Source organism: Phyllobates terribilis, unplaced genomic scaffold (assembly GCF_046119375.1).
Source record: "Phyllobates terribilis strain yellow unplaced genomic scaffold, ASM4611937v1 Scaffold_4__5_contigs__length_816908805, whole genome shotgun sequence".
Lineage (NCBI taxonomy): Eukaryota > Metazoa > Chordata > Amphibia > Anura > Dendrobatidae > Phyllobates > Phyllobates terribilis.
The window spans coordinates 73,493,838-73,512,639 of NW_027362764.1; the positions used below are offsets into that span (position 1 = coordinate 73,493,838).

Consider the following 18,802-nt stretch of genomic DNA (forward strand, 5'->3'; position numbering starts at 1 on the left):
GCAGATGGGGTCCTTACCTTGCTCGTCGTTCTTCATCTTTCAGTACTTCATAGATTGCTACCAACTGTAACAATATAACGAGGTTTAAAAAGAATTTCCGCAATGATTACTAAAACAGATTAAAAAGTCTTCCTTATGTAAGAATATCATAAAATGATAAATATTTTGAATTTGTGACTATATCACAACACAAAAGGACTTAACGAAAAAATAATATACTGAACCACAATAAAAAAAAAGAATATAAATGCTCCCAATATATTTTTTGAACTTACTTGTCTGAACTGAGTCTCTGCATTTTCTTCTTTATTCTTGTCTGGGTGCAGCGTTAAGGAGAGCTTGCGATAGGCTTTTCTGATGTCAGCAGCTGTAGCATCCTGCAAACAAGAAGAAGAGGTGGGAGGGAGATGAGGGGAGCACAAAGCAAAGTTTTGTAAAGAAGCTGAAATTCCCAGAGCCTCGTTAAGATGTAGAGATAGCCAACCAAGCACAGGACCTAAGGCGATGTAATTCGAGACATCAGGGAACAAGCTAAGGGGAGACCCACATGAATGAACAATTATTCAGCCTAATTTCGCTTTCTTCCCAACTTCTCTGTGAATATCATATCTTAGTCCTCGTAAAGTAGATAATATTTTCTTTACACTTGGAGACGTATTAACCTGCAAATCTTTACAAGACTTACAGGCAACTTTGGAATGCGAGGCTTTCATCCTCGGAAGACAAAGCAAAAGAGGGGCTTCATATACGAGAGGTTACATTTTACTTTACACTCACGAGGCACATTGGTTTGTGTTTCTTTAAGAAAGAACATCACTTAACTGCCACATGGAATCCAGATATGTTCTGTACCTCCCATAAATATAGACACTAGATATTTTCTAATTACTTCGTACATGGCTCGCCAGTAAAAAAAAAAAATAAATAAATAAATACAATATGTATATATATATATATATATATATATATATATATATATATATATATATATATATATATATATACACACACACACAGTAAAGAATGTGATATATTCTATTTCTTGTTGGTACAGTCTCTAAAAAACATTTTGGAATAACACTTAGCCTATGTTCACACATCGCATTATTTTTTTCCACTAGAAAAGGAGCTGCGTTTTAGAGTTTTAGAGTACCAGCAAAAGCAATTAGAGTTCAGAAATCCAGAAATCTCATGCACACAACCGCCATTAAAAACTCAGGAAGAAAAAAAAATAAAGATTAAAAACTTCTGAAACCTAAAATAGCTCCAATAGTCAACTTTTTTTTATCAGCATTTAATACAAAAATAATTAAAGAAAAAAATATAAATATATAAAATAGATTACAATTTCAAAAGGTAAACTTTATTATCGCACCATTTATTCCATGTGAAAAGGAGTTTTTTGTGTTTTTTTTTAAATTCAGTAAAAAACTATGTTCTCATCCTATGATAGAGCGAGTCTGGGATGGTTAGATCTTGGATCCCTTCTAATTTCCAGATTAGCAAATAGCACCCAACCTTCTAGCGCCACTCAGTTCTTCACCAGATTCCTAGCAAGATCCTACTAAAATCTTAATAATAAAATTGGTTTTGTGTAGAGATTTAAAAAAAAAAAAAAAAAAAAAACCTTGGCCCTACCCGTAGCGAGGAGAGGGGGGGGGGATATTGTCATCGACAAATCTGATCTTGTGACATGTTGGAGAAATAATTTGGGCCAAATTTCTCCTTGGACACAAACTACTTAAAACATACTATTGGCATGAAAAAATATTGCAGGAGGCGCTACGCTACATCATTAGTAATAAAATTTGTTTCCTACAGCAAAAAACAATTAAAAATAGTTAAAAAAAAGTTTCCAACAGACCCAAACTTATGTAGTGGTGGCAGGAAACTATATAACATACATACACATGTGTAGTATAAATAAAAAAATAAATATATATAACATTGTGCAAAAAATAATATATAAATATATATATATATATATTATATACACATATACACACACACATATATATATATATATATATATATATATATATATATATATACACACATACACATATATACATACACTCATGTGTAACAATCTATCTAAATATACACACACATTATCACACACATATATAGATATATATATCTATATACACATATATATAAAATACAAAGGAGGTAGCCAAACATAATATCAGCAACATTAAAAAAAATAAAAAAGAAAAATGCAAAAAATAATAAACTGAGCAGTGAGCAACAAACTATACATATAAACAAGACCCAACATCCCAAGAAATGTTCAGATCAGTGGAAACAAATGTAAAAAGTGTAATTCTAGCACACAAAAAAATAATTGTTACAGGGAACAGCAGAGTTTTTTATTTTTTCTCCTTTACAACGGTATCCATCGTGACCAGAAATCTCTACACAAATGGACAGCTTACAAAACCCCTTAAAATAATTAAGTATAATGATATCACCTGCAAGTGCCAAAATCTTAAAGTATTCATCTAACCTTACATGATTTTCCAATCTCATGAATTTATTTTTTTCCTGTCTCTTCACCTACTGGATTGTGTTCTGAATTTCAACATCTCGGGGAATCACTCATTTAACCCCTCTGTTGGGTTTTATCGTGCGCTGCTCAAAAATGTACCTAAATTTGCACTAAAAATAAAAGTAATTGAAATAAAAAGTAATTGCTACACGACAAATTTCTAATTTTATCCATTGTTGGCTTTTTCCTTATTGACGCTCCAAAGATTTCTACATTTATTTTTCAGCCTCTCTGGTAATAGAATTATTTACATGCTGTACAGGAAACGTGAAGACAAGACATTTAAGACTGGAGTAGAATCTTATTTGTCGCAGGGAATAAATTACATTTTTTTTTTAAAGTCGTAACACACAGCATATACTAGTCTCATAGTAATCACAAAAAAAAAAAAAGCGTTGCATGCATTTTTCCCTAAAAATACAATTCTACTTAACTATTAAATGAAATATGCCTGGAATTAAAATATCTACATTTCTGGCTATTTTTGACAAGGGATGATAAAACTCTAGGGAGAGATCAACAGTAGAGTGTAACAGTTCCTAATTTATTGATCATTTTTCGAACAATCAGTGAAGAAAATCAAAAAGCAAAAACAATTGTAAATCAGAATTGGCCAAAAAATAGAAATCAAAACCATAAAGAAGAATCTATTATTTGATTGGAAACTGAAATTACTTCTAAAATTCAATCCTCTTAATTTCTGCACTTTTCTACTGGAAAGTCAAGTCTAAACTTTAGGATTTCTTGTATATTTCCATAAAAAAAAAAGTAAAATATTATGCAGTATAAATACGATGGCAAATAAATTCATTGTAATAATCATTTTGAATGTTCAAATTATATTGACAAAAAAAAAAATGTAAGGCATCTTCTAGAAGCGGCAAACATTTATTATTAGGAGCCTGAAATGATTGAAATTATACCTAAGTGAGAAGAATAAATAAAAAGCTCCAGATTATTCGGAACCATTTGGAAATTCTCCTTTTCCCCCCATTAATGAATTTAAATTCTACAAAAGATTACTAAGAAAAAACAAGAAAAATCTGCACTAAAAAAACAACTATATTTAATGCTAAACATTTTATCAAATATGATAAAAAAAATATCACATCCTAAAAGCAGGCACTCTCCATATCACACAATGTGTTGTGGGTGGTGTGGAGCAGCCAGAATGAATGAAGCATGTAGGAGACAAGGCGCAGAGATGTTTGGAAGTGCTGAAGCTCCATCTAGAGGCCCTAACTTTAACATAAATCATCCAACTCAAAATATTAAAAGGTGATCACAGGGGAAATGGGAACAGTTTACTAATCCAGCCCCTGTATTGTCAGAATATATAAACCATACTGTACTCACTCAAGACGTCTGATTATTGATACCTTATTAAGAGGGTTTACATTAATAGCATTTTTTGTGCAGTGCATCAAAAAAAAAAAAAAAAACACTTTAGTATACGAGTATGGCAAAGGTTGAGTGTTGGCAGGAAAAACGCTGCATAAAATACACACTTTATTTACGCTTTTTATTTGAATGGGTGAAAAAAAAAAAAATGCAAAAACGCTAAAAGAATTGAACATGCAGCAGATTTGAAAAAAGGTTTAAATCTGAAAGGAAAAAATAAGCAGCGTGTGCATGAGATTACAGAAATCTCAATCACTGCTGGTACTGTAAAATTATGCGTCTTATTTCTGGAGGCAAAAATCGCAGAGTGTGAACAAGTCCTATAGGAGTGTGCGTTGTACGTTACACACTGAAAATTCAGCAACAAAAGAAAAAAAGAAAACGTGTACAAAATCACCAAATCTTCCTGGTAGAATATTCTCATGAGTTACCAATCTAAGGGTGAGTGCATTGGCTAATATTTGTCACAAGATCTGTTTTTTTTTGTGCAAAGGATCATATTTAGTTTATTATAATTTGCAGTTCACACACACATACTGTACATGCATATACATACACACATCTCTATGTCCCTCAGATATATTTGTGAACATGAGGTGTTAACAGCCTACAGACAGCCATTTTATAGAATGAATTAAGTGAAGACGCCATGAGAAAAACAGATCAGAACAAACATCTCGGATATTTCTGCGGATACAATTTTATTTTACTCACTTATATAGCGCCATCATATTCCGCAGCGTTTTACAGACATCATCACTGTCCCCATTGGGGCTCACAATCTACATTCCCTATCAGTCTTTGGAGTATGGGAGGAAACCGGAGAACCCGGAGGAAACCCACACAAACACGGGGAGAACATACAAACTCCTTACAGATGTCGTCCTTAAACTATTACGTATCTTTTACTGCTTTTTGCATTCACTAAGCGATGGGGAATCTTCCATACAAGCAGCGCTGGACATTGCTAGCCCAGAGGTATTTTAAAGCAAATAACATGAACACTTGTTAATGGGGTCTTACACAATGAATAACTCCTGTATAGGGGTCAGTTTCCTGGGTGTAGTTCGGTGTTTGCTGGAACAGGGTTATCCGTTAAAAAGTTACTTTAAGCTTCTATGTGTCTCTACTGTACCTTTAAGAGTCTGAAAATTTATATTGATGTCAAATATATGATAGGGATAAGGGAAGACGAGCTCCGACATGCGGTGCCTAAAAGTGCAGCATAAAGCAGCACACAGCTTGTACAGAGACTGAAGTCACGGGCTGGAGCGCGGCCCCCCGCTCACAACCAGGTCACTACTACGCTGTTTAGGGTTCTCCACTTTGAATAAAAGGACTCCTTGACATGAAGCTGATCACAAGGCAGCCCCCTGCCGGGACCCCTGAGATCAGCTGTTGGCTGTGCAGAAACCACATAATAACTGTTCAATTTGCCTGCAGCGCCACCGCAGGGGGAAGATCAAAATTACACAAAGTGCTGTGTGACGGTTCTCCACTGTACAACCTACAAAACAGACTTATACCTATCACAAAGCAGAGTGCGCTTGTTACAAGCAACTAACCTACACTAAAAAAAACACATGTATAAATCACAAAAAAAGCTTTATTAGATTAGAATAATAGACACAAACATTTAAAATTAGGGAGTAGTGGAGCCAACACATAAGGAAAATAATCAGATATGTGGGTGCTCCCATCTTATAGCTTATAAATATACAATGTTTCATTAGTAGATATTACTGGTGACTGACTAATGTAAAAGCTGGAAAGTAACAAAATAATAATGAAACATACTTTTTACAAGTTGGATACATGAGCAAGAATATCAATATCTGGTGCTGACATGACAGAGCACAATCAGTGCTTGAGAAGAATTAAATGATACCGCACTGTGTGAATGAGGACGTGCTGGGTGCAAGGAGCAGCGGTGCAGACACCAGCATCAGTCACTTTATATATATATATATATATATATATATATATATATATATATATATATATATATATATATATATTATATATAAAGAAAACACTGGCCACTCGGCGATATACTAGAGTCATACTTCTTTTGTTTTGTACAGGAGACTTTTCAGCAGTCTCAATATAATCAGAGGCAGGATAACAATGACATGTGACCCCTTTATATACAGAAGATAACACGATCCACCATTTACAATAGGTGATGTCACAGCTCACCTCCTCCTCCTGTACAATGACTGATAACACCTCTATATACAGTAGATAACACAGGATCCACCATTTACAATAGGTGATGTCACAACTCACCTCCTCCCGTACAATGATCGGAGCATGCCTAGAAAATATTTCTATAGACATGAATAAATAGGGTTTGACTCCGTCCATTGCTGCTTATGTCCATGTGAAGATCAAGAAGTGAGGGTCTAATATTAGGCCCTAATTAATGGCTAATATAGAAATTGCAAGGTTTTGTTTTTTTTTAAATAATGATATGAAAAAATATATATATTGAACATAAAAACTTGATTTAAACAAAAATTCTATTTTCTCGTGAAACCTTCACTTTAATTCATTATATAAAAACAGCTGTTTGTAGACTTAAAGGGGTTTTCCCACGAACAAAAGTTAATTTTATTCACTAGATCTTGGAATAATAATAACTTCCACAATTGGATGTGTTTAATAAAATGTTCCTGTGCTGAGATAATCTTATAAATGTGCCCCTGCTGTGTACTGTGTAATGGCTGTGTCTGACCATACAGGAACATGGTCTGATCATACCACATCTCCTGGGGAGGGGAGGAAGCAAAAGAGTATTCCGTGCTGTAATGTCTATATAGTCTTTATAGTCTATAGTGTTTATATAATATATATATTATATAAACATACATATACAATGACAGAATATTGCTTCTAGGAGGAGGATCTGGAGAACAGGAGCATAAGGATGCGACGTGCAGGATTTGCACACAGCTTTGTCGTCGTCTGCCTAAGGCCTGGGGTCTGATAGTCAGAATACAGAAATCAAATACTGGTAAGTTGCAAATAAAACCGTGAAAATAAACCAAGTATGATCCTTTGCACCAAAAAAAACCGAAACAGATAAATGTGAAAAATATTAGCCAATAAACTCACCCTTAGATTGGAAACTCATGAAAATAATACTAGAATAATATTCCACCAGGAAGTTTTGATGACCATTAGGATTATCAATAATCACCTGCAGGACCGTGCATTCAACAGGCGCAGATGGGTGTGAGGACGGAGCAGGCCGCTCTGTACAGTGATTGCAGGAGCCAGTCCGGGGAGAGCTGCAGATACAAGGTGCATTAGCTGTGATGGCTGCTGCCTGCTGTCATTTATCAGAAATGGTTCTCAAGTGTTCCCCATGATGCACGCAGCCGCCGACATCACAAAGAACAGCCTTTACCAAATCAGAAAAAAAAAAAAACCTGCAGAATTAAAAGAATCTGTGGAGCTTGGGTTCTGCTATAATGCATCAGTCTGGTAAAAAGGAGTCAATAAATTATACAGCTACCGAAATAGTGCAGAGGCAGCCGTTGTTTACATTTAATGGAGACAGGGCTAGAAGACAAGACTTCAGGCCATCATTTACATAACTCGCCCTTCCTGGAAGCTAAATGAATTACAGATTAACTTGTCAATGATGGAAGATGGAGAGGAAATACAAGGATGAAAGACATGAAATCCACTGACACTGTCCAGAAGAGGGGGCATCACTGAGGGGTCTAAACTAAAGCTCTCGCTCTACACATGGAAGGACAACCCGGCCACACACTGCACCTTTCTCTGGATCAGGTCAGTACATGAATATCACACACAGGTTTGTGTAAGGCCACGTTCACACGTTCAGTATTTGGTCAGTACTTTACATCAGTATTTGTTAGCCAAAACCAGGAGTGGGTGATAAATACAGAAGTGGTGACGTGTTTCTATTATACTTTTCCTCTGATTGTTCCACTCCTGGTTTTAACTTATAAATACTGATGTAAAATACTGACCAAATACTGAAAGTGTGAACCTGGCCTAAGGCCAACTTCACCTGAACATATTTTCTGTACGAGTGCTGTCTCCGAAAAAACAGACAGCACTAGGACCAACGTTATGGGAGGGTGCAGACGTGCAATTTTTTTTTTCTTAATTTCTGCACAAAAAGATACATATCTCAGTGTGCAGTAGTAGTTTCTTCTGTGTGACAGATGAGTTTCGCCCACTCACGTCTTAGGCTATTTTCACACATTGAGTTTTTGCTGCATTTTTTTTCTGCAGGCAAAACCTGCTCTCTTAGCAGTAAAGAAGCAGCTTTCAAAAAGCAGGTTTTGCGGAGTTTTTACTGCTTTTTTACTGCGTTTTTTTCTCCGCTACATTTGTCTCTTGTGCATGCTGATAAAGTTTAGTGCCCTCCCAAAAAAACACGATGCCACCAAGTTTTCTGCCGCAAAACCCGATAGCTGCGTTTTTTACTGCATTTTTGCGCTTACCCATTGCTTCCTATGGGTGAAAAACTGATGAAAAAACGCTGAAAGAAGTGACATGCTGCAGTTTTCCAAATCAGTCAGGAAAAAAAAAACAATGTGTGTGCATGAGATTTCTGAAATCTCATTGTTTTTACTGGTACTGTAATATGAAGAGTAAAATTTGCGTTAAAAAAACACAGCAAAAATGCAACATGTGAACATAGCCTAAGTGTGTGCAAAAAAAATATATAAAAAAAGACTGGATTCCATACGGAGTCAGTGCCTAGTGTCCGATTTTTACAGATAGATTGAAATTCTTTAACATATTAAAAATGATTAAATACAGTTTCCTAACTGCTGTTGTATAAAAACAGACTGCACACAGACAAATGAGAAATAAAAAAAAATATCTGATTTTGTTTTTATACGCTTGTGTGAACCCGGCTTTAGGATGAAAAATCCCTGTGTGATATACAAACCCTGAGAAAGAGAGACTAGATGATGTACAGTACAGACCAAAAGTTTGGACACACCTTCTCATTAAGATTTTTCTGTATTTTCATGACTATGAAAATTGTACATTCACACTGAAGGCATCAAAACTACGAATTAACACATGTGGAATTATATACTTACCAAAAAAGTGTGAAACAACTGAAAATATGTCTTATATTCTAGGTTCTTCAAAGTAGCCACCTTTTCCTTTGATGACTGCTTTGCACACTCTTGGCATTCTCTTGATGAGCTTCAAGAGGTAGTCACCGGAAATGGTCTTCCAACAATCTTGAAGGAGTTCCCAGAGATGCTTAGCACTTGTTGGGCTTTTGCCTTCACTCTGCGGTCCAGCTCACCCCAAACCATCTGGATTGGGTTCAGGTCTGGTGACTGTGGAGGCCAGGTCATCTGGCGTAGCACCCCATCACTCTCCTTCTTGGTCAAATAGCCCTTACACAGCCTGGAGGTGTGTTTGGGGTCATTGTCCTGTTGAAAAATAAATGATGGTCCAACTAAACGCAAACCGGATGGAATAGCATGCTGCTGCTAGATGCTGTGGTAGCCATGCTGGTTCAGTATGCCTTCAATTTTGAATAAATCCCCAACAGTGTCACCAGCAAAGCACCCCCACACCATCACACCTCCTCCTCCATGCTTCACGGTGGGAACCAGGCATGTAGAGTCCATCCGTTCACCTTTTCTCCGTCGCACAAAGACACGGTGGTTGGGACCAAAGATCTCAAATTTGGACTCATCAGACCAAAGCACAGATTTCCACTGGTCTAATGTCCATTCATTGTGTTCTTTAGCCCAAACAAGTCTCTTCTGCTTGTTGCCTGTCCTTAGCAGTGGTTTCCTAGCAGCTATTTTACCATGAAGGCCTGCTGCACAAAGTCTCCTCTTAACAGTTGTTGAAGAGATGTGTCTGCTGCTAGAACTCTGTGTGGCAGAAAGTTCAGGCACCTATAGTGCTGGAAGAATGCAAGAAGGGGTTCTGTGGGAGATAGATTTTTAGTGCACCATACAAACCTGGGATTACAGATTCTTCTACAGACGTGGTCAAAATTGTTGGTACCCCTCGTTTAATGAAAGAAAAACCCACAGTGGTCACAGAAATAACTTGAATCTGACAAAAGTAGTAATAAATTAAAAATCTATGAAAATGAACAAATGAAAGTCAGACATTGCTTTTCTGCTTCCACAGAATTAAAAAAAGATTAAACTCATGAAATAGGCCTGGACAGAAATGATGGTTCTTCTTAACTTAATATTTTGTTTGAACAACCTTTTGAGGCAATCGCTGCAATCAAACGATTCCTGTAACTGTCAATGAGACTTCTGCACCTCTGGACAGGTATTTTGACCCACTCCTCATGAGCAAACTGCTCCAGTTGTCTCGTGTTTGAAGGTTGCCTTTTCCAGACGACATGTTTCAGCTCTTTCCAAAGATGCTCAATAGGATTTAGGTCAGGGCTCATAGAAGGCCACTTCAGAATAGTCCAATGTTTTCCTCTTAGCCATTCTTGGGTGTTTTTAGCTGTGTGTTTTGGGTCATTATCCTGTTGCAAGACCCATGACCTGTGACTGAGACCAAGCTTTCTGACACTGGGCAGCACATTTCTCTCTAGAATCCCTTGATAGTCTTGAGATTTCATTGTACCCTGCCCAGATTCAAGACACCCTGTGCCAGATGCAGCAAAGCAGCCCCAGAACATAACAGAGCCTCCTCCATGTTTCACACTAGGGACAGTGTTCCTTTCTTGATATGCTTCATATTTATGTCTGTGAACATAGAGCTGATGTGCCTTGCCTAAAACTTCCATTTTTGTCTCATCTGTCCATAGGACATTCTCCCAGAAGCTTTGAGGCTTGTCAACATGTAGTTTGGCAAATTCCAGTCTGTTTTTTTATGATTTTTTTTTCAACAATGGTTTTCGCCTTGGTTGTCTCCCATGAAGTCCACTTTGGATCAAACAACAACGAATGGTGCGATCTGACACTGATGTTCCTTGAGCTTGAAGTTCACCTTTAATCTCTTTAGCAGTTATCCTGGGCTCTTCTGTTACCATTCATATTATCAGTCTCTTTGATTTGTCATCAATTTTCCTCCTGCGGCCACGTCCAGGGAGGTTGGCTACAGTTCCATGGATCTTAAATTTCAGAATAATATGTGCAACTGTAGTCACAGGAACATCAAGCTGCTTGGAGATGGTCTTATAACCTTTACCTTTAACATGCTTCTCTATAATTTTCTTTCTAATCTCCTGAGACAACTCTTTCCTTTGCTTCCTCCGGTCCATGTTGAGTGTGGTACACACCATGTCACCACACAGCACAGTGAGTATCTGTAGCCCTATATACAGGCCCACTGACTGATTACAAGATTGTAGACACCTGTGATGCTAATTAGTGGACACAACTTGATTTAACATGTCCCTTTTGTCACATTATTTTCAGGGGTACCATCATTTCTGTCCAGGCCTATTTGAGGAGTTTAATTTTTTTTTTTTTAATTCTGTGGAAGCAGGGTTGAAAAGTAATGTCTGACTTTCATTTGTTCATTTTCATAGATTTTTAGTTTATTATTACTTTTGTCAGATTCAAGTTATTTCTGTGACCTTTGTGTTTTTTTCTTTCATTAAACGAGGGGTACCAACAATTTAGACCACGTGTGTATATGATGCACTCGGCAGCTTTTCTACAACAATGTAAAATTGGTGCAGGAAAAAAACCTAGTAGCTGTTCTTTTAAGGGATTTCTCAAAATCGCAACTTATTCTCTATTCATGGGGTAGAGGTTAATGTACTGATCTCTAGAGGTCTGACCACTGAGAAGCTCAAAGACGAGAACCCTGGGAATGGTGTCCTGCACAGTCCTATCTTGAAGAGCGGTGGTTGGCATCCTCAAGCTCTGCACCATTCATTGCCTATCCAAGTCCAGCGCTCGTCTATTTCCTGCCGTCCCATTGACAATGAATGGAGCGGAGGCTGAGCATGCACACCTCTGCTCCACTGCTGAGGGGGCCTTTCTATGGATTACGGGAGAATTTGTGATTTTTGGAAAACTCCTTTAAGTGTAGTATGAATATAAAGCAGATTCAGAAGATTCTACTTCCGTGGCTGGTTTCTTTTGTCATTCACGGATAATGAATGAATTTCTAGTTTCCAGGTGACATTATTGTTGAGCAATTCAGCCTGAAACGCGTTAACATGAAATCCCAGGAGCCATTAACACTGGAATGTGTCTCCACTGAAAAGCCGAAGTGTTAAGGACACCAGGACAAAAGTGTTGTCAAGATCAACTTGTTCATCGTGTCAGACGTTCTGTGCTAAATAAACAAATGTAAGCGCTCCCCTTATACAAGCACATGAAACGCGCAAGTCCACCAACATTCATCTTTCTACGAAACACTATTGTGCCACTTGTTAACATCACATAAGTAAATGTCACCATCTCCTAGAGCACAATAATGTCTACAACACCTACTCTGTCACACAAGCATGTCAGGAGCTGGATGAAAACACCTTTCTACATCCCATCCACAACCCATCTGCAAGGTAAGGAGGGGAAAGGCAATAGTGTGCACAGGGCGACGATGTGCTAACGCACCGGGGGTGTCTGTACATTGTCACATTGTATACAGGAGCACATGAAAGACCACTATCCCGACAAAGCAAAGGTAAAAACATCACTGTGCTCATCCTGCCGCAATGACGGAGGGAAAGGAAGATCGGAGCAGCGGAATCGGAAACTGGCAACTTTTATACCTGGCTTGTAGACTAAGAATGTAAAGACATTTGAGATTCACACAGGAGAGGATTAAAGGTGGTCCCTGTCATTTCAACAACAAATATAAGAAATTAAAGTAATATATCTAATCAGATAAATCCGCTTTCTCCACCCTTTTAACTCTTCATTCACACTGAAAAACGACTAAGATCTATCTTGGTCTAAACGAGACGGGCAAACAGCACACAGAGGGTTTCAGATTGGTGATGACTTGTTTTCAATAGAAAATCCTTTAAAATGAAGTGTCAATCCCAAAATGCTAACTAAACCACTTAGACAGGTAAGTAGGGGGATTTAGCCCTTATATAAATTATACCTTTAGTGGATTAGTTAGGATTAAAAAAAACCCAAAAAAACCCACATATTTTGAGAATATAATATATATTTTTTTTAATTTTTATTTTTTTTAGCCCAGTGCACTGTTACGGCCCCTAAAATCTGCATACTGAGCCCTCCGGCCACACCAAGGGTGCACCGAAGCCTCCTCATTCTCATACAAAAGAAATAATTTTTTTATGGCAACTAAACCCCACTAAATGCTAAAACTAAAAGGTGTGATTTTTATAGGGGCCAAGTCCCTTTAAGCACTGGTTTACCACCAAACCATCTAGAAACTAGGGCCCTGATTCATGAAAGCATTTACGCCAGAAAGCTGGAGTAAAACGCTTTAAATGGTCGCAAAATTAGGAACAAAGATTTCAAATTAGCACAGTCCCTGCCCCTCTTTCATCTGCTTCAAGTGACAGGACCCCTTTAAGCAAAGTAAAGTCCAGTGAACGGCCTGGAAAGACATCAATTCTTTTTACTACGCGATATTGATTTTCAATTTATGTGAGCTGCCTCACCAAGGGTCGCTACTGCGGAGTAGATAAGAATTAACAACTTTAGAAAATGTATTCAATGGGGAGCAGACGACAACGGTTGTAGAAGACGACTAGCCTTCTCAGCTTTACTATATAAATTAGGACAACCTATCGGAAGAAGTCACAAAAGCAAATGGAAAAGATGCCATAAAAAATATTCTGAAAAGTCACCCAATTCTGAGAAATACAGGTAGATAGTTATCCATCATGTAATACCATCAGGGAGACTTCTGATTGGCTACAAATGTATTCTGCAGCAGAATGACCCCAAACATCTAGCCAATGAAATTAAGAACTTAAGTGTAAAGAAGAACAAGGAGACCTGGAAGTGATGATCTGGCCCCCACAGAACCCTACATCATCTAGTCCAGGGGTCCCCAAACTACGGACCGCGGGCCACATGCGGCCAGCGGAGGACTTTTGTCCGGCCCGCCGGGCTGTGGGCAGAGGAGAGCGGTGTCAGCGCCCGCCCTTCCCCCCGCTTTCTCAGAGCCCCGGCAGCCCGATACTTACCTCTCCCCGTGCCTCTGCAGATCCGTTGTCTTCCTGGTCCGCGCTCCCCGTGACGTCTCAGGTCAGAGGGTGCGGTGACGTCTTTCCACGGCGCCCTCCCCTGAGCGGTCACAGGGAGCGCAGAGAGGGACAACGCCGGAGACGCTGGAGTCCGGACCTGAGCAGCGGCAGCAGTCAAGGAGGGAGGCGAGTATTGGATTTTTTTTTTTTTAATGTATGGAGGCATGGGACATAATATTAGGGGTGACATCCTGCATGTGGCATTATATGGGGGGGGGGGGGGTGACATCCTGCATGTGGCATTATATGGGGGGGGGGTGACATCCTGCATGTGGCATTATATGGGGGGGGGGGGTGACATGCTGCATGTGGCATTATATGGGGGGGGTGACATGCTGCATGGGGCATTATATGGGGGGGTGACATGCTGCATGGGGCATTATATGGGGGGGGTGACATGCTGCATGGGGCATTATATGGGGGGGGTGACATGCTGCATTATATGGGGGGGGTGACATGCTGCATTATATGGGGGGGGTGACATGCTGCATGGGGCATTATATGGGGGGGTGACATGCTGCATGGGGCATTATATGGGGGGGTGACATGCTGCATGGGACATTATATGGGGGGGTGACATGCTGCATGGGGCATTATATGGGGGGGTGACATGCTGCATGGGGCATTATATGGGGGGGGTGACATGCTGCATGGGGCATTATATGGGGGGGTGACATGCTGCATGGGGCATTATATGGGGGGGGTGACATGCTGCATGGGGCATTATATGGGGGGGTGACATGCTGCATGGGGCATTATATGGGGGGGTGACATGCTGCATGGGGCATTATATGGGGGGGTGACATGCTGCATGGGGCATTATATGGGGGGGTGACATGCTGCATGGGGCATTATATGGGGGGGTGACATGCTGCATGGGGCATTATATGGGGGGGTGACATCCAGCATGGGGCATTATATGGGGGGTGACAACCAGCATGGGGCATTATATGGGGGGGGTGACATCCAGCATGGGGCATTATATGGGGGGGTGACATCCAGCATGGGGCATTATATGGGGGGGGGGGGGTGACATCCAGCATGGGGCATTATTATATGGGGGTGACATCCAGCATGGGGTATTTGGGGGGGGGGTGACATCCTGAATGGGGCATTATATGGGGGGGGGTGACATCCTGAATGGGGCATTATAAAGACAGGGGAGTGATATCTTGCACGGGGCATTATATGGTGGGAGAAAGGGAAATCCTGCATGGGGCATAATAAGGGGGGGGCAGCCTGCATAGAGCATTATAAGGGGGAAACAGCCTGCCTATTGAGGACCTATGCTGCCTATTGGGGACCTATGCTGCCAATTGGGAACATTTACCTGCCTATTGGGGACCTATGCTGCCTATTGGGTACATTTACTTGCCTATTGGGTACATTTACCTGCCTATTGGGGACCTATGCTGCCTATTGGGTACATTTACCTGCCTATTGAGGACCTAGCTGCCTATTGGGTACATTTACCTGCCTACTGGGGACCTATGCTGCCTATTGGGGATATTTACCTGCCTATTGGGGACCTATGCTGCCTATTGGGCACAGTTACCTGCCTATTGAGGACCTATGCTGCCTATTGGGTACATTTACCTGCCTACTGGGGACCTATGCTGCCTATTGGGGATATTTACCTGCCTATTGGGGACCTATGCTGCCTATTGGGGACATTTACCTGCCTATTGAAGACCTATGCTGCCTATTGGGCACAGTTACCTACCTACTGAAATACCGGTTGATTTAACTTTACTTGTTCTCCATTTTAAATATTGTATTTGTTCCTGTATTTTTTTTTTACTACAAAATAAGATATGTGCAGTGTGCATAGCAATTTGTTCATAGTTTTCTTTTAAAAACTATATTCCGGCCCTGCAATGGTCTGAGGGACCGTGAACTGGCCCCCTGTTTAAAAAGTTTGAGGACCCCTGATCTAGTCTGTCTGGGATTACATGAAGACAGAAGGATTTGCACAAGCGACATCCACAGAAGATCTGTGGTTAGTTCTCCAAGATGTTTGGAACAACCTCCGGCCGAGTTCCTTCATAAACTGTGTGCGAGTACCTAGAAGAATTGATGCTGTTCTGAAGGCAGAGGGCAGTCACACCAAATATTGATTTAGGTTTCCCTTTTGTTCATTCACTTTGCAAGTTAACTGATAAAAATAAACCATTAACGTATATTTTTAAACCGTTCTTACTCTGCAGGATTTTTTGCACAGTTCTAATCATGAAAGGAAAAGTATCACAAATTTAATCATTTTAATAATTAGACGTAAATTTGCAGAATAGAAATATTAGTATCGATTTACTAAAACGGTCAAATTTTCTACAAACTGTAAACTTTATGAGCATTTACACTGCACGATTACCGGTAATGAGAATTCCTGTATTAGCTTGTTGTCCATTAATTGTGCAGTGTAAACAAGCTGCCAATCAGACGATTGAGCAAAACACTTCCTCTTTAGTAAGGGGGAAAAAAAAAAAGACTTTTCAGCAACATCATTATCATCACAAACAGGAAATCCATGACAGTGAACATGACTATAAAACAAGATAACTCAGGATCCACCATTCACAATATGTCATGTTACAGCTCACCTCCTCCCCCCTCCTGTACAATGGTCTTTTTCCTTAATCAGAGAATGTTTTTCACAAAGCACAACTAAGTAGGGTCTGAGACAGGCTATTGCTGCTAATGTCCATGCAGCTTTCCAGAAAGAACGAGGAATTATCCGATATAAGACCCAGTAGCCAGTGTGAAAATTGAAACAATTCTGATTTTTATTAAATACAGATTGTGATATGTTTGACAGCTCGGGGACACAACACGACTGAGCCGCTGGTGCGAACTGTATGCTCTCCTCTGCTGCAAGCAAACGCAACTTTGCCTCCGCACTGAAGGAGGCCAGATCCAGTGATCCGGGTCAACTTCACAGCAGCGCTTGCAAGCTCTATATTTAACAGCTTGCAAGTGCACGCTCCTTGCCTAGGAAACCGGTCACCTCTGAAATATGGCAGAGGTGGCAAGTAACTTAGACAGTGAGCTGCAAACTATAAAATTAACAATCCATTCCTGAAAAGCAAGAGGAATCCATTCTGAAAAGAAAGTTTGTGTGTTTACAAATACTTTGAAACATTTTATCCATTTAATAACTGTAGACAACACCTTTAAGCAAAAATGAAAATGTGCAGCAAATACCCTAAATGAACTTTTACCCAAATAATAAGGTTTCCATTTACATAAAAGAAAAACATAAAAGCAAAGGGAGAGCCCCACTGCCAGGAGAAAGTGATCTTTATTCCTCCTATGGCAGAGTTCGGCTTCCAGTCACAGTGGTGGTGCCGTTGCGGGTTCAATCACCGCCCAGTGTATACAGCCACCACTCTCTAAACGCGCCCTTGCACTGACTGACAGCAGCTCAGGATTAGATCCGGCTGTCAGTCAGTTCTGGGGGCGCGGTTGCAGCCGCCACTCTCTATACAAAGAGCAGTGACTGTACTCGCACCAGTGCCATACTGTAAGCAGAACGCTGCCGGGGGGAATAAATTGAATTTCCTCCCAGCAGTGGGGCTCTCAGTGCGGGCGCCGTGAAAGTTCAAGACGATACTAACCTGCAGGTTAAACCCAGATCAGCAGGTTAATAGCATTTTTTTCACGTGACTGGTTCCCTTTAAAGGACCAAAGTGACCAACTAATAGACCATGTAAAAATCTGGCACATTTTTCACACTGTCCAGTCTATCATCCAGCATGAACCACAGTGATAAATCTGGAGCATTTTAAGACTATCAAGTCTAAGTTAGTTTACACTGTCTTAAAGGGAATGTGTCATCAGGAAATGATCTAATGTTTAAATCAGGTTTTCGTTACACATTTTTCTTACAAATTTATGGCAATTGATTTTTTTATATCACAATTTTTTTTATATATATATAAGCAAAATTAGTAGTTTTCACACTGGAGCTTTTTTTTTTTTTTTTTTTTTTTTAGACTCATACTTTGTCTTTTCAAGAGGAATTTGGAATTTTCAGCAGGCTCAGTATCATCAATGTCAGGTAACCTCTCAATACACATCTGCTAACATAGGACCCACCAATCCCAATGGGCGACATCACAGCTGACCCTGCTCCCCACCTTCACAACCACTTTTGTGCACACTCATTAGACACTTTAATACAAAAGATGGGGTCAGTCATTGGGATTGGTGGGTCCTATGTTAGCAGATGTGTATTGAGAGGTTACCTGACATTGATGATACTGAGCCTGCTGAAAATTCCAAATTCCTCTTGAAAAGACAAAGTATGAGTCTAAAAAAAAAAAAAAAGCCCCAGTGTGAAAACTACTAATTTTGCATATATATATATAGTACAATGCAAAGATTTCACTTATTACATTACATGAGCGATATCTATTGTAAATTCCACAATAGCTCAGAAACGGGCGAATCGCTCCACACAGAATACTGGCCCCCCATATAAGGCTCCATAAGGAATACTGGCCCCCATACAAGGCTCCATACGGAATACTGGCCCCCATATAAGGCTCCATACGGAATACTGGCCCCCATATAACGCTCCATACAGGATACTGGTCCCCTTATAAAGCTCCATACAGGATACTGGCCCCCATATAACGCTCCATACAGGATACTGGCCCCCATATAACGCT

The 18,802-nt window shown here is 39.8% G+C and overlaps 1 protein-coding gene across 1 annotated transcript in view; it reads right to left on the reverse strand.

Annotated features, from left to right (window-relative positions):
- DNAJC1 (DnaJ heat shock protein family (Hsp40) member C1) overlaps positions 1-18,802 on the reverse strand; it is a 96,692-nt gene that overhangs the window by 75,428 nt on the left and 2,462 nt on the right. The window contains exons 2-3 of the mRNA XM_073677500.1: positions 276-377; positions 18-64 (exon numbers count right to left, since the gene is read on the reverse strand). Coding sequence (XP_073533601.1) covers positions 18-64; positions 276-377 — 149 coding nt within the window. The remainder of the gene's footprint in view (positions 1-17; positions 65-275; positions 378-18,802) is intronic.